The 16774-nt window shown below is 40.8% G+C and overlaps 1 protein-coding gene across 2 annotated transcripts in view; it reads right to left on the bottom strand.

Annotated features, from left to right (window-relative positions):
• LOC124796341 (titin) overlaps window positions 1–16774 on the bottom strand; it is a 1000763-nt gene that overhangs the window by 120113 nt on the left and 863876 nt on the right. For both annotated transcript variants that reach the window (XM_047260475.1, XM_047260476.1), the window contains 2 exons: window positions 3280–6801; window positions 1573–2878 (listed from right to left, as the gene is read on the bottom strand). In XM_047260475.1, coding sequence (XP_047116431.1) covers window positions 1573–2878; window positions 3280–6801 — 4828 coding nt within the window. The remainder of the gene's footprint in view (window positions 1–1572; window positions 2879–3279; window positions 6802–16774) is intronic.

Genomic DNA, 16774 nt, shown 5'->3' with positions numbered 1-16774 from the left:
CCACAATTGGCACTAACCACTGTTTGCAACAGGCTAACAGGAGGTGGTCAATTTGCTAACAGTCTGTGAGCCATACAATAACCAGCAACGCAAGATGAAGCCCTGTAGAAACCACAGAAATACCAAAGATAGAAGCAGGATCATTACATAGCAACAAAAATAAACAATATTTGAATATATATAATGTAACTGGATAGAACTCAAACTCTTCCCATTTCCTAAAAGTCACCAGTTCTTTTCCTTCATCCCTCATCCTTCCCCTTCAATCCTTTTACCAGAATAAGGAGCCACTGGTTCCAAAAGCTTGCAGATTTCAATACACTTTTAAATGTGTGTTCCCCTGCTGCCACAGGGTCATTACAGTTACACTATACCTGTTGCAAGAGAAAGGCTCGATACAAACTGGATGTCGGCCACTTGTGAGGCTGGGCCTATGCACTTGACGGCTTCTCTATGCATTCTGAGCAACTGTTGCATGGATGAGCTGGTATATTCTTCATTTCCACATTCTTCTGTCCTACTCTGCTCAGCCAGAACACAGTTTAATGATAACTTATACTGGTGCTCACATAGAGACTGGCAGAGCAAAACAAGTGGTTCCGGAGATAAATTACGGCAAGTACAGAGTATCATAAAGTTGTCTTCAGCATATACAAGAATCCAGGGAGCAATCCAGATCACAAACATGAATCAGGAAGGTTAAAACTTTACTACCAAATGGCATATAACCAAAGGATTCATTGGCTAACGGGAAACTGGCTAATATTAGCCAGGCTGCGGTATTTAGTGTCCAAGACTGGTGCCACCTTATGTGCTTGCCGTGCCTCACATGGGTGCAAGCCACTGCTTTCACTGGGGCCCATCTATCTGTTGTGTTCTCCCTATCGTTACTCAGCCTGAGTGGGGAATCTGAATCACTCTCAGATAATAAACATGTTTGACATTAAAGAAAATAAAATTAAAAACAGAGACTAATATTTCTTGTGCTCAGCTGTATGACAAGCAACAGAGACATTGTAAGATTTGAAGAAAAGTTGACACGTCTGCATGTAGGAACTTGCTCTAACATGTAGTGGTACATGCTTGTGAATGCATACATGCATGCCCACATACATACGTACACAGGCACTCATGCATACTCCCAGCCACTCACCCAGTCCCCCCTCCCCAGCCCCAAACACAAACACAGACACCTACCTTTTAATGACAAGCCAATTGCATGTTTTAATTGTTACAGATGAAAATTGTAACATAAGGAGAAAATTGCATATCACATATTTAAATTGTCATCAATAAGTGAATGTAGACAAAAAAATACAGTAAAGGGTGTAGCAGAATTAAATTACTTACCACATGGCCCATAACAAATTATGGCATTAACTATTGTTGTGGTACATATACACTTGAAATAATTAACTACAACAATGAGAATAGTAAAGAACAAATGATCTGAGTGATCATTTAGAGAAACTTCAAATTACCAACAGCTAAAGTATTAGAAACATGGTGAAGTGCTGTTCACATAAAATATATTGCTGAGAGAGTAATTACTGTGATTTTTGTAAAACTTACTGGTAGCGGTGCTTGGGCTAATAAAGCCATATTCCGGTGGTTCTCCTGGCTTGACGCCAAGATCCTGGAGGCTGGTTGTTCTCTTCACAGTTGTAGTAGATGGTGGAGTTACACTAAATCTTTTTTTCATTTCTTCCACTCTCCTTAATCTTCTTTGCTCTGTTTCAAACTGAAGTTTTTGTGCACTAGTTTTTGACTGTCTTTCCAGTGTTGAGCACGGAGACTCAGATGGTGATGGAATATATGGCTGCTGAGTGTCAAATTCCATTGGTGTTGGAACTTGAGTCAACGATTTACTCGGGACACTCACAGATCGTGTCACTTGTGGAGGCCTAACCCTACGATACTTTGGTTCATCGGTATCACTGTTTGCTGGTGTCCATTTTGGTTTAATGCGACCCTCGTAGTCACTTTCATAATCACTTTCACGAAATTCACCAGGAAAAAACTTTTTAGGTTTAGGGGGAGGAGGAGCACTGCTACGCCTGGGCCTTTCTGGATCTGGCCTGAAAGGGAAAGGTTCTAATTTAGGTTCAGGCTTTTTTCTGTCATCTTCACCAAATTTTATCACTCTCGTGGTTTGTTGCAAGCTCATAACACGCCGACTGGTCTCTGTCTCTTCGGCAAAGTTCATAACCTTGGAAGTTTCAGTCTGAGTTGCATTCTGGAAGATTGACTTACTCACTTTTTGCCCAGTTCTGGGTGGTGGAATGTAACCTATCTCAGGAGGAGACCCTGGTTCCAGTACAACACGTTCAGTAGTTTTTACAGCAGGTGTTGCAGTAATCACTTCCATTGGCGCCACAGTTTTGGGTGTCACAGGTTTTGGTTTAAATATCACTTGAACTTTTTCTGATGACTTAGAAGTTTTGTCAGATTTGATAGATTGATTTAGTTTTTCTATGGGCTCAAATTTTGGTCTTGGTGGTCCCCCAGTTTGTGGAGGGTTATCAAATTCAGTTGGCGGTGTTGGTGTACGTCCACCTGCAGAGGCACGAGAGCTGGCACGTGGGGTTAGTGTAGGTCTGACAGGACGATACGTGGGTTCTTCGGCATCAGAATCAGCTGGACGCCACTTAGCAGGGATTCTACCCTCATAGTCACTCTCGTAATCACTTTCACGGAATTCACCCTTAACAAACTTTGAAGGACTTGGAGGTGGAGGAGCTTTTGGAACTCGCTTTGACACAGTACGAGGAGCCTCTGGTTCGAAAGGAAAAGGTTCCAAACTTGAATCTCTGTCATCTCTGGATGCCTGTTGAAGACCAGTTGGCAGCTCTTTCGTGACCATCGTAGATGATATTTCCTGCAAATAAGATAGAATTTTAGATCACCACTATCTCCAGGATAAAACCGTATTAGTTTTAAAAACTGATTGAAAGTAGTACCTATCATGTTAAAACTGTCTACGAAATTATGATCAGATACACACTAACTTACGTAGTTAAAAAAACAGTTCAAAAACATGTATCTACATTAGGCAAAATACAGAGGCAGCATACAGTGTAAGTCCTGCAATAAATCCAGAATGTTAATAAACAAAAATGTAGAGCATACATATTATCAACTACCTCTAGTAAAGTAAGTGTGATTACATTCAACAAAAACTAACACAATGCTTCTACAGAACATGCTTACTAGAATAAATTGTTTTAGTGGTGTTATTAAGGATGTGAACATGGGTGTTATATTAAACACACATCACACCTTATCTTGCTTGGAAGATGTATCTGTTGTAGTTTTCTTCTCAGCCTTATGCTCTGAATATCTGTGATGGGCTCTTACAGAAGAATGATGTCTTAGATGACTTGGTTTTTCTGAAGAGACAAGTTTTTGTTGTTGCAACAATTGTTTGTTCTGAACTGATATTTTCTCTGTTATTAAAGTTGTTTGCGAAATACTTGTTTTACTGAATTCTTCCTGTTTCATACTACTGGACTTTTGAGAAATTTGATTCAATTGTCTTGGCTCATCTGTGTCAGCCATGTACCCACTCTCTCTGAATTCTGTGCGTATCATTTTAGTTTTTGATTTTGGGGAGTCAGGTTTTTGTTCAGGTTTCTTGGCATCAACAGTAGGTTTCATTTCCTGGTGTTCTGGAGGAGGAACTGCTTGAACAAAGACTGGTGGGGATCCTTGTCTCAGAGGTGGAGGGGAAATCTTTCTTGTTTCTGCAGAAACAATTTTACTTTGTTTCTCAATTTTAGTTTCAATTTTTGATTCTGTTTTGCTAACACTTTCTATTTTTGTGTCCCTGATAACTTTTACATCAGGTCTAGGTGGTCCTTGAAATTGTGGTGGTTTATCAAATTTTGATGGAGGAGGTGGTTCTGGTTCAGTTGACTTTGGTCTCTTTGGGAGCGATGAGATCACTGGTGGCTTGACCCTACGATATTGAATATCCTCTGTGTCACTCTCGTATGGGCGCCATTTTGGGGGAATGTGTGTAGACTCAAAATCACTCTCATAATCACTTCCTCCAAATTCACCTTTCACAAATTTAGAAGGTTTTGGTGGTGGTGGAAGCTTTTGTTTTGGTTTTGGTGCATCAGGTTTAAATGGAAATGGTTCAAGATCTGGAAACCTCTCAAACGTTTTAGACTCAGCAGTAAATTTACATTTGTCTGTAGACAATATAGAAATTTTTGAAGTATCTTGTTGTGCATCTACTTTTTGTTTTGGATGTAACTGTGGAGGGAGTGATCTTTCTTTCTGAGGAGGAGGTGGAATTGTTCTCACAGCACCAGCAAGATGTCTAGTAGGTTCTTTTTCTAGATCTTTTTCCAAATCCTTTTCAATTGTTTCTACATATGACTGTCTTCTTTCCAGTGGAGGTGGACGGGCAAATCCAATTTCAGGTGGAGGTCCAGGTTCGAGTAATGGTTCAACAGCAGTCTCATGCATCGATGTTGGTCTTGATACTTCTTTGTTTGGTACAGATTTTCTTTTAGGAGGAGCTTTCATTTCAAAATCTTCTTTGAAACCAGGGGGCCAAGTTTTTTTTACTTCAGATGGTTTCAGAATGTTTTCTTCAACCACTGGTGGGGATGGTTCCTTCTGTGTTTTAGTATCAGATTGTAACCCAGTTGCATATTTAGTCACTTCTTCTTTCTGTTCTGATTTAATATCAATTTTTGTGACATCTCTTACATGAGTTTCACTTTTATTCATAGCTGATGAGTGGTGAACCTTTGTCTCAGCAATATAATGTTTCACATAGTCTGGTGTTTGAACTGGCTGAAATGCACTTTTGGTGTAAATATCCTTGGTTGTTTTAACTATATCTTCTGTAGGTTGTTGTTTGGTTGGTGCTGTCATAACAGGTTGTTTTGAACTTATAATTTTGCACTCACTTGACTCTGTTTTTTGAGTTTTTGTCTCCACTTTTTCAGAAACCATAGTAGTTTGTGGTGGAGGCCATTGCTTCTCAGTACTACCTTTCGAAACCCAAGGAATTATAGGTTTGTCCTCTGTGGTTGGTGGTGGAGGCCATGACTTTTTTAGAGCTGCATCAGGATGTTTGTGGGCCCATAATTTGTCCATTGCTAACCCTTCCATTGATGGTTTGGGTGAGGTTGCTCTTTCAGCCAGATAAGGTCCAGCTGAGGATGGTCTGATAATAATTGTGTCAGGCTCTGGTTGTTTATGTGGTGTCCACAACTTCTCCATGGCAATTCCTTCTGCCGATGGTTTTGGACTCACAGGCCTTGCAGTTGGTAGGATATTTTCTGTTATTAATGATGATATCTTCTGTGTACTTTCGGAACTCGAAATTTTAGTAAGGGAAGATTCATATTTTGGAACAGAAGACAAGTGAGCAGATGGCAAAACCTCAGACTGTGGGAGCTCTGATGTTTTTCTTGATATCCATGGTGAAATAGTAACATGAGGTTGTGAACTGGGTATTTCCTTCTTTGGCTCCTGCTTTCTGGATGGCTGAGATGAATCCACAAGACCTGGCTTGACAACTTTTTTCTGAACACAGACCTCTTCCTGAACTTCCTTCATAGTAGATTTCTTCTGGTCGCTAGTAATCTTTTCATGTTCAGCTGGTGGCCATGAAGGTGCAGGCTTTGTGGCTTGAATTTCTTGTTCTTTCCTCTCACTCTCTTTACTTGGGGTTGGGAATATTTTTACACCACCTGCTGGGATCTCTACATCAGAAAGGATTCTGTGGCCTTCTTCCAACTTCCTTACTCTTGTTGTCACATCTTCTTTGGCTTTTTTAGATGTCTCTGTCTTCGGGATGTATCCTATTTCAGGTGGTGGCTCAGGTATTAGATCAAAACTATCAGACGATGTAATATGTTTCACAGAAAATGTAGAGCTTACCACTTTCTCTGACTGAAATTGGGATTTTTTTAGTGACTCGTATGTTGATGTTGGCAGTTCTATATGCTGAATCTGACTTTCTGTGAACTTCTGCTTATCAGTCACTTCCTTAATTGGAACAGAATAGGCCTCCTCTTTCTTCTCTAAGTCAGAAAATGATTTTACTGCATCCTTTACAGTACCCCTTGTTGGTAGTTCATCCTCTTTTGCTGGCTGTTTTGGTTTTATAGGCTGTTCTTCATTGTCCTTCAGTTTGGCAACAAAAAAGTCAAATGCACTTTTCTTGCTTATAGGAGCATCTTCTATGCCTGTTTCTTCTGTTTTCTTCTCAGTCAAAGCAGTTTCAGTCACACTTACAGATTTTTCTATCTCGGTTGAAGAAACAGCTGTCTCAGTTCCCATAAATTTTTCTGCTTCAGGCTTTTTTGTTGGCTGAGGTTGCACAGGCTCCTCAGTGACTTTTTCAGGGGTGGACTTTGGCTTATCCTCAGCACAAGCAAAGGCACCCCCTTTCTTTTCTGGGATAGTTGCAGGAGGAACACGTGATTTTTCTTCAAGAGTAATGGGCACTGTATACTCATGAGTGGTTCCAGGTACTTGTTGACCTGATTTTCCATCTACTACTGTGACAGAAATAGGGGTTTCTACAGGTGCAGTAGTTGTTTTTGTTTCCTCCAAGGAAACTTTCTGAAATGATGGTGAAGATGAACGATCAATTTTTACAGAAACATGTTTTTCACTCCTTTTATGCTCTGTTAATGACAGAGATTCTGAAACAAAAGACTGTGTCCCTGGCACTAAGCCAGAGGATGTATCAACTAGTCTCTTTATTTGCTGGACTGGAGTTACATTCTCTGATATGACTTTGCTTGTGGAAGACTGCAGATGTGTCTGCTTCTAATTCAGTAAAAATAAAAAAAAGAAAGAACAGACATGATTAGAAAACAATGTTCATATTTAATAAAAACATGTAAATTTATATACATCTGAATGTGAAAAATAACAAGTGGCATACTGCTTTTTTTCAGTTTATCAGTATTGTGGTTTCAAATGTTGTAAATGTATTTTAATTCACTTGAGAACTTGGAAGTCGTGAATTTCATTTTGGTTTATTTACATAATCACTGTGTATTTTGAGCTCTTGTGACACACCTTCAGGTGCAGCACAAGTAACTTACAAAGCTTTAAAATAACTAAGACAAAGCTGTCTATAAAAAATAAGATTTGAGGAGCATAATTTGGCCTTGTCTTTCCAAATATTTCTGTCCATCTGACTTCAGAATTCTAGACACACCTGCAAAAACAGCACATTGTCAACAGTGTTTTCGGTCTTTGTTAACATAGCAATGGCCTTATCATAATATAGTTATGGCTCACTGTTCATCTGAACATTTATCCTTTCTTTCAATGGATCAATGAATGAAGAGGCATGGCTTAAAGGATATTATTCTCTTAATATTTAATATAGATTTCTTGCCTATCTTCAGCAGATAATTTGGCAGCATTAGCAGACAATGAGATGACAACAATTAAATAGACAGAGGCTCTTAAGGCACATGCTGAAAGAGTTGGACTACAAATACCCTTCCAAAAAACCAACTGCATCTGCTCAAAACATCCTAACCAAAAAGTGATCACAAATTATGGACAAATCGAGGCAGTTCCATTCTACAGGTATTTACTCAAAATCCTTGAACCTACAAGAGGAGAGAAAGAGGCACAGCAAATTTGGATGCAAAACCTTCAAAGAGCTTAACGTAAAATCTGTAAGAAAAATGTACACCCATAAACAGAAAAATCAGGGACTATAACACAGTTATCAAGCCTGAAGTCTTTTACACTAACAAAATGCTTAAACTCCACAGAAATGGTTCTCTGGCAGATATCCTAAAAGAAGAACGTCAAGTTCTATGAAAGAGACTTGGTCCCAACAGAACAAGATGGATACAATCTGCAATTCAAAAAATAATTTAAAAATTTTTGAATTTCATAACAGAATCGGAAAAAGAAATATTTAGATTTTATGAGCATATCCACCGACTCCCAGTAACAATGCTCACTCACAAAATTATGACATGCACAGAACAATGTGGAACCATGCCTTGGATCCAGCGGGTCAAACGTTATTTAGAAAAGGCTCATATCAGTCCACCAAACATTTTCAATAAAATCCTTTACAAACAAAAAATTAGTACATGGAAAGTACTGCCAGAGTATGAAGTCACCACCAAATCAGGGATAAAGTGGACTGAAGAAAGAAAAAGTATCTATATCTATGTAGAAACTCCGCAAGCCACCATATGGTGCGTTGCACTACTAATTTCCTTTCCTGTTCCGCTTGCAAATAGAGTGAGGGAGAAACGACTGTCTGTATGCCTTCATATGAACACCAATTCCTCGAATCTTATCTTCATGGTCCTTACACGCAATGTATGTTGGCAGCAGTAGAATCGTTTGGCAGTCAGCTTCAAATGCCAGTTCTCTAAGTTTTCTCAATAATGTTTCTTGAAAAGAACATCACCTTCCCTCCAAGGATTCTCATTTGAGTTCCTGAAGCATCTCCGTAACACTTGCATGTTGTTTGAATCCACTGATAACAAATCTACAGCCCATTCTGAATTGCTTCAAAGTCTTCCTTCAATCTGACCTGCTACAGATCCCAGTCAAGAATATGTTGCACCAGAATACTATATGCTGTCTCCTTTGCAGGTGAACCACTCTTTCCTAAAATTCTCCCAATAAATTCAAGTTGACCATTCACCTTCTCAGCCACAGTTCTCACATGATCATTACATTGACAACAGCAGTCCTGTCACACTTCCCTGGGGCACTCCTGAGGATACCTTCGTCTCTTATGAATACTTGCTATCAAGGACAACATACTGGATTCTATTACTTAAAAATCTTCAAGCCACTCACATATCTGTGAACTTATTTCCATGGAGAACACATGAGAACTACTTGGATACTCTGAAGGTTGGGACATAACAGTTTCACATGATCTGATAGGTCCAACTGCACCTAATTGCAATAATAATAACACATGGATATAATGTATCATATTTAAACAGAAACAATCTAAAAACTTTTTTCATCTGTATACATTGCAGCAAAAAATTATTTGCAGATATGAGAACATCATCATTGGTGTTTGTTACTATTATAATCGTCTGTTTGTACAACATTACTTGTAATTGCAGCCCGGATTTGAAGATTTTATCCCTACAGATCTCAAAAAGGGTTAAATTGTACTCACGGGTCTAAAAGGGGCTAAATAGGACTTTCACAGAAGAAATAGGGGCTGAAGAGGACTTTTGCCAAAAAATATGGTTTTTACATACATTTTTTTAACTAATAGTAAGAATAATCAATAATGTGAATTTTCACATTTAATGAAAAGATACAATAAATAAATTTATACACTACACCAAAATCGAGAATGTTTGACTGGCTTTGCCCCATATATAGCCAGAAACCAACTGAAGGTTTCTTAAATGCTTCTACCGGGTGTAGACTGTGACCCAGTTGTCATCATAAACCACCCCCCACCCCCAATAACTTCAACAACACTGTCTGCTGAGGAATGGCATACGTATCATTGAAACTTGGCATCATTGGGCTTCTGTATCACCACCAAAGGGGAGGCACACTGACTCTATGAAACAGGAGAAATGGTCCTGCCAATGCTGCAACTCAGCATTAGGCAAAGGGGATGGGGCAGGGATGACAAAATTTGGGTACCATCAACAGCTTAAGAGTAGCTGCACCTTGAAATTTTCTACTCGGCCCAAGGCGCTCTCGAACAGTGGGCTGCAGGACTGCAGTCTGGAGAATGAATCATGAAAAGTAAAGGACTTCGCCTATGACCAGGAAGCACACACATGGGCTCCATGTGTGGGCAGTAGCAGAAAAATGAATCAAATGATGATCAGGACAAGACCACTGGCTTGCCCAATGAGCAGAAGGAGACCAACACTGAGGATCCAAAAAGACGAATGGCTGGAATTATGATGCTGCGAGTGGCATGAATCCACCAAGCTCAGCATGGGTGGGGACAAGCAGTGATGTGGTGCCACTGCACTGAAAATTGTCAACTGTGGCAACACACGACAACCTGGTGAGAGGCAAGGCCACCTGAGGTATCCTGTGGGGCACTGGGGGCTGTTTATCATCCACACACAACTGAGTCACCTGCTAGCTATTAGAAAGGATATCCGTTAACCACTGCCGTAAGCTCATCTGATTCTGCAATTTGTGCAAAGTCGAATAAAGAAGAGTCAGACAAATTTAATGCCCTAGTCTGAAGCTCAGGATCAGGAGCCAGCCTGACAGTCACACCTCGAATCAGCAAGTCTACGTAAGAGGTATGATATTTGGGAAACTCGAAATGCCTCTTTCACAAGAGGTCCTGCAAATCGGCAATTAGGAAACTTGTGGTCCTGCTTACACTGCACCTGCACCACCAACACATGGGTTTGACATCAAAATTACTGTGTAAGTATCCAAAAAGCTCATCAAAGGGAATTTTATCAGGCTCAGTGGAAGGTTTCAAGCTTTTGACAACTTCGTATACACCTGCACTGCTTGACAACAACAAGGCAGCATTATCCACTGGCTTGACGATACACCTCACCTGGTAGTGCAGCAAGAACCAATGCAGGTAATTCTCCAACCCTTTCTGCTGACTCATCAAAACCAGCAAATGGCATCAGGGCTCATGGGGCCAGCACAGAAAACAGAACAGCAGGCACCTGACCCCCCCCCCCCCCCCCCCCCACCAGCAACACAACAGTGTGAAGGAAATTCACATTCTGGGTTATTAGCACCTGCACCTGCTGATGCTGCTGTTGCTGCTCCTTCTGTGTGTACAATTGTTCAGGTCAGCAATGCAGAAATGTCAGGTCCATGGTGGTCCAAGTATATACTAGAAAAAGGGGAAAGAACATGCTTTGTTGCCATTTCAATATCTGCACAGTGTGACAACACTGCTTCACTACACAGTCAGTGCACATACTTCACAGGCCGATGGTAGCTTGATAACAGATGGGGAACAGAACCTCATGACAGAGAAACAAACTCACTGTGCAAGTCGATCTATGGGAAACAGTCCAAACCCACACAGAGATGAATAATGGAAGAAATCAAGATGCAACTGGTACAGATGGCTAATGGCTGATCACTCGGCACAACACATTGCATGATATGCTGGGTGAGATCTGTCGTAGTTGAACTCAGAGTAAGCACTGGTCCGCCCAGACTACTGCCACCCACAGGTAAACACTCCAACAGCGGATGTGTCCATAATACATGTCACGTGCTCCCTCCATGGCAGATTCCACACTCTCACATTGTGCTACCCACATCAGCTCGTCTGCCTCCTTCGTGATGTCCAATGGCGGTAATATTAAATGTGGGTACAGCACGCATCACTAATTTACTAAATATTTTTCTGGGGAACTCCAGATATGAAGAAAGTGTCTTCCATTATTCAGAGGGAAGGGGGGCTGGTGGAAGTGAGTTCAAAGGTGGACTGTATTGGGCACAACAAGCAATAGTATAAATGAAATATGCACCACTGAACTTTTGTACTATAGAAAGATCTTCCTAAACCTACAAAAATGTACTTAGAGACAATAGAAAAAGCTTCATTTTACAGAACGTAGAAATGTGGTTAACAATGTACCACAATACAAAAATGTATTACAAAATTTCTTGTTAGATGTAGAGTTAGGCCTCAGTTTGTGGTAATAAATAGATACACATCTCAAGTGTACATTTTTATGTAAGTGACACATGAAAATAACTTTTCAGTGAAAGAGTTTTCATTAAAATAGTATAAAAAAGAGAAAATAACAGTAGCACAGGTAAATATCTCAATTGTTTATGCATTTTCTCAAGTGCTGATTTAAGAAATAGTTAAATGTTTATTTTTCACAAAGAACTAGAATGTGTCAAAATTACAAAATTTCTTATGTTAATATTTGTGTTCATTATATTTCTCATTAAAAGACTCCAAAAGGCTAAAATGTATTGTTTGAACCTAAAAAGGGCTATTCCAAGAAAAGAAAGAGCTAAAATCTATTTTACAAAAAGTCTAAACATCTGGGCTCTACTTATAACATTAATTTTATATATAAAAACAAAGATGAGGTGACTTACCGAACGAAAGCACTGGCAGGTCGATAGACACACAAACAAACACAAACATACACACAAAATTCAAGCTTTCGCAACAAACTGTTGCCTCATCAGGAAAGAGGGAAGGAGAGGGGAAGACGAAAGGAAGTGGGTTTTTCCAATCCCGGGAGCGGAAAGACTTACCTTAGGGGGAAAAAAGGATAGGTATACACTCGCAAACACGCACATATCCATCCACACACACAGACACAAACAGACATATATATAAAACCCACTTCCTTTCGTCTTCCCCTCTCCTTCCCTCTTTCCTGATGAGGCAACAGTTTGTTGCGAAAGCTTGAATCTTGTGTGTATGTTTGTGTTTGTTTGTGTGTCTATCGACCTGCCAGCGCTTTCGTTCGGTAAGTCACCTCATCTTTGTTTTTATATATAATTTTTCCCACGTGGAATGTTTCCTTCTATTATATTGATATAACATTAATCTGTATGAAATAAAAGATGTGACAAAATAGATATTTTTTGTAAAGAAAAGTGAGCACTGTTGATTTGTATACTTGTACAGTGATCTCACTGAATTACAAGCAATACCCAGACTATGCCAATCTTAAAATATTGATATCAACAATGGAAGAGCATCCTGTCTATTCTTTACATGTCAACAAGATAGCTGTTGGACAGTGTTACATGTAGGTTGTTTTATACTGTATAACATGAAGAGTCTACTAACATGTCAACCCATGCCATTTGCTCCTTGAATGCACCAGGGGAATGATAGTGACCAATGAAGCAACGATTCACAACAACAACAACAACAACATACAGGGCGAGTATTGCTGCTGTATCCTGCTATTACTGCATGTGAGTGTGAGTGCACCGAGTGCAGTGTCACAGTGCATGTGTACTTAAATCAACCGCCAACTGTATCAATGCAGGATGGCCACTAGAGGCCGCCTGTAGGAAGCGTGCACACAGCGTGGACTCCACTGCACTGTCTACAGGCAACACACACCTATATGTGTGTGCAGCAGTACTGACTCGCCCTCACAATGTTCTTTTAGTTTGTACTGCTCACATCAGTTGTTCTGCGTACCACTTATGTTGCACCTTCAGTATGATTCTTTTGTCTTGACACTTGTGGAGTCATGTGATGCTTAAATCCATTATTGTTCATAGGTTTATAAATAAAGCAATATTTGTGTTACTTGGACTGGTTTCATGTATTACTTGTTTATTACACGACTGGTGACCAGTTTGGAATGGTTTCTTCATGTGCAGTTTTTAAGTATGGTGTCATCAGGTTTAGTCATTATGGACACCATGCTATCGGCCCTGACTGAACAGTTTATTTTGGCAACAACCACTTTGTCGTCTTCCATTATCACATAGATAAGATGATTCAGCTGAGGATTGGGAAGCTAAAAAAAAGAGACTCAGGCAGCATGTTTTGGCATTTGTTGTGGCAAACTCAAATTTGCACAAAGCACTATTCCTCAGCACCTCTTACTTTTGATCACATGCACAGTTTACATCCAACTACCATTGGAAACAAACACCCTGTCATAGTGATGTGAGTTGAATTCTACTGATGCCGCAACACACCAAATCAGTCATACAGAGCCTGGGCAGCCAAACTTTACAACCACAACCATAAGTGTCAGTTTGTTACTGATGCCCATGATGACTCTTATGCCGACTCTATGGTGCATGGCACAATTATCTGTTTAGCTCCAGACAAGGAAATGCATCACATGGCTTTACTCTATGAAAACCTCCATTGGCAGAAGTTTTGCAAATAGCACAATCTTTTGTAGTTTCTCAGGCAGTGCGTGACCAAACTGAAGCATGGGATGATCCAGCAATAGTGTCAGAACATGTGCCCACTAGGATGACAGATAGCTTGCATGAGGAAGCAGCAGTGGTGGTGATAAACATCTGGGCCTCACAGTGGTGAACATCTGGGTGCAGCACTGAGAACACCGAGGGCGGCCCAAGTAGCCATGACCACAATAGTGCCAATGTCAATATTCTCTGTTTCCATCTTGTTTTTTCTGTTTTGTCCAGCAGGAACATTTGGTGTGCACTAAGCACTCAGGTATTTGTAGTGCTTGCCATAACAAAGGCCAAACTGCCTCCATGAGTCGTTGCTGAAGGTTGCTCGGGATATGGACATGGGCGCAAACTATGTGACTCCAATGCGTGTGTCTTCTCCCACGTTGTTTATCAAGTTAAGTATTTTTTGCAAAGTGCTCCATTTACAGGTCAACACACGTGCAGCAGTTATGTTATTGAGTTCTCAAACCTATGCGAGCTTAGGCTTGCTGCCATTGACACCAGTCGCACGGAAGCTGGTCAGTTATAACAAACAGAACAATGTGCTGTTGGGAGAAATTTACAGCATCTGCCTCTTACAAGTCAGTGGTTCATTCCATTACATTTCTGGTGGTTGCTGAAGACAGTGTTGAGAACTTGTTCAGGATGGACGCATTTCAGTCATTTGGAGATTTTTTCACCAAAGCAATTCACATTGTGTCCGATCACATACCATATCCTCAATATGAAACACTGTGTGAGGAGTTTTTGGACTTGTTGCTGGAAGGTACAGGACGTTCTTTGAATTTTTCTGCTCATATTTCTTTGAAGTCCATGGCTCAGCCTCTTTATTGTCATGCATGACCTATTCCTGGCTAGTGAACGGTTGTCTCTGCTGGTTGTAAAGCAGAAGCTATCATGGAAGCTTTGCCTCTGTGGCAACTTCAGTACTACTGTCAACGCACAGTTGACCGTGGATACATATCATCTCCCACAACAGGAGGAACTGTTGGTGAAAATATCGGGTGGCTGCTACTTTTCTAAAATTGATTTGTCTGAAGAGCATCTGCGCGTTCCTGTGGACAAATTCTCAGTGAGTTCTAGTTTCGAATACTTCTTTTGGTCTCTATAAATATTTGTGCCTACCTTTTGGTGTAGCTAGTGCCCCTGCTATTTTCCAATGATTTTTAGAGTAATGGACTATGCCTGTTCTCGGTTGCATTAATTATCTGGACTATACTGCTGTCATAGACTCGTCCACAGTAGATCATTTGAAAAATTTGTACTCTTTGTTTTCTGTCTTACAATCCGCAGGCTTACAGTGTAACCTCACGAAATCCCAGTTTTTTTCAACATTCTATTGTTTATTTGGGATTGAAAGTCTCATGGGTTACATCTATGCCTCACCCCTTGTCCACAAAGGAGCTTCAGGCCGTCCTAGGGAAGATAGGGTAGACTACTATCATAAATTCCTGCTAGGGATGGCCACACTGGCCAACATGTTGCATGCTTTGCTACACAAGAATGTACCTGTTTTCTGAAGCCTGGATTGTGAATGTGCTTTTCAAATGTTGAAATCCAAACTACTCTTGGCCTCCTGTTCAGTTACGTCCTCTGTGGACTGGTATGTACTTTTAGCAACTGACGCCTCACAGTACGGCCTTGGTGTGGTCTAGCACACCGATATGCTGACCTCTCTGAATGACTTGTTGCTTTTGTCTCTGAAATCTTTCACTCCTGCCCAGCAGCATTACTCTCAGGTGGAAAAGGAGGCTCTCACCATAGTCTATGTTCTCCAGAAATTTCATGTATTTTTGCATGACTCCAAGTTTCACCTTACTATTGACCATAAAACCTTGGTTTCCTTGTTTAACCCTCATACTTCCTTGCCCGACAAGGTAGCACACTGCCTACAACACTGGGTACTGTTCTTGTCTCACTACAACTATGAAATCTATTTTTGATCTACATCTAAACATGCCAAAGTGAATGCAATGTTCGACCTTCCTGTGGGTCCTGATCCCAACTTTGATTGTGAAGAATTACTTTGCTTCCATCTTATTACTGAAAAGCAGACACGGTCGAGGGGTTCCCAATTATGAGCTTGTGCATAGCAGCTGACGTTGCCGCCAACTTGGTTCTCTGCCAGCTGGTTCAGTTTGTTCAAGAGGCCTATCCAGATAAACCATTCGGTCAGGCATCAAACCTCCTATGCAAATATTCCTTATGGTATTGCCTTTCTGTTTTTTGATGGTGTTTTTCTGTTGTCCACAGAAGACCTCTCTCACAGAGTAGTCACTCCCACTGTGTTATGGTATGAGGTTCTATTCCGTCTCCTCCAGGGCCATTGGGGGGGGTTTCGAGCACTAAACTGTTGGCCGGGATAAGTGTTTTTTGGCTAGGGATTGATGGCAAAACTGTCCGTTTTGTCACGGCTTGTGCGCAGTATGCCCAACAACAGTCAGCTCCCAAGTCATCTCTGTCCCCCTGGCCCTCTCAAGGCTAGCCCTGGGAATGCATTCATATAGACCTTTTAGGTCCCTTCTTGAATTCCTATTGGCTCTTGATGTGGATGCTTTTTCCTGGTTTCCTCACATTCTTCGGTGTGTGATGACATCACGTGGGGCCACAATTTGTACACTTATGAGGGATTTTTCTATTGAGGAGTTGCCTTGTACCTTAGTTTCCAGTAATGCCCCCCCCCCCCCCCCCCCCCCCCCCCCCCGTTTGTTACTCACACCTTTCAACTGTTTTGTTCCCATCACAGCATTCATCATATTACCACTCTGCTAGTCTACCCTCAATCACATGGTGAGGTGGAAAGACTACTGTGTATGTTCAAGTCCCAAATATGGAGTAGTGGAGCCTGGCTGATTTGCTTCATGGCTGGCAACCATGCATGCTCCTCCACCTTCTGCAGCCT

The sequence above is a fragment of the Schistocerca piceifrons genome, chromosome 4 (genome assembly GCF_021461385.2).
Source record: "Schistocerca piceifrons isolate TAMUIC-IGC-003096 chromosome 4, iqSchPice1.1, whole genome shotgun sequence".
NCBI lineage: Eukaryota > Metazoa > Arthropoda > Insecta > Orthoptera > Acrididae > Schistocerca > Schistocerca piceifrons.
The sequence above is the reverse complement of the archived record's forward strand: the minus strand, read 5'-3'. Positions and strand labels throughout refer to the sequence as shown.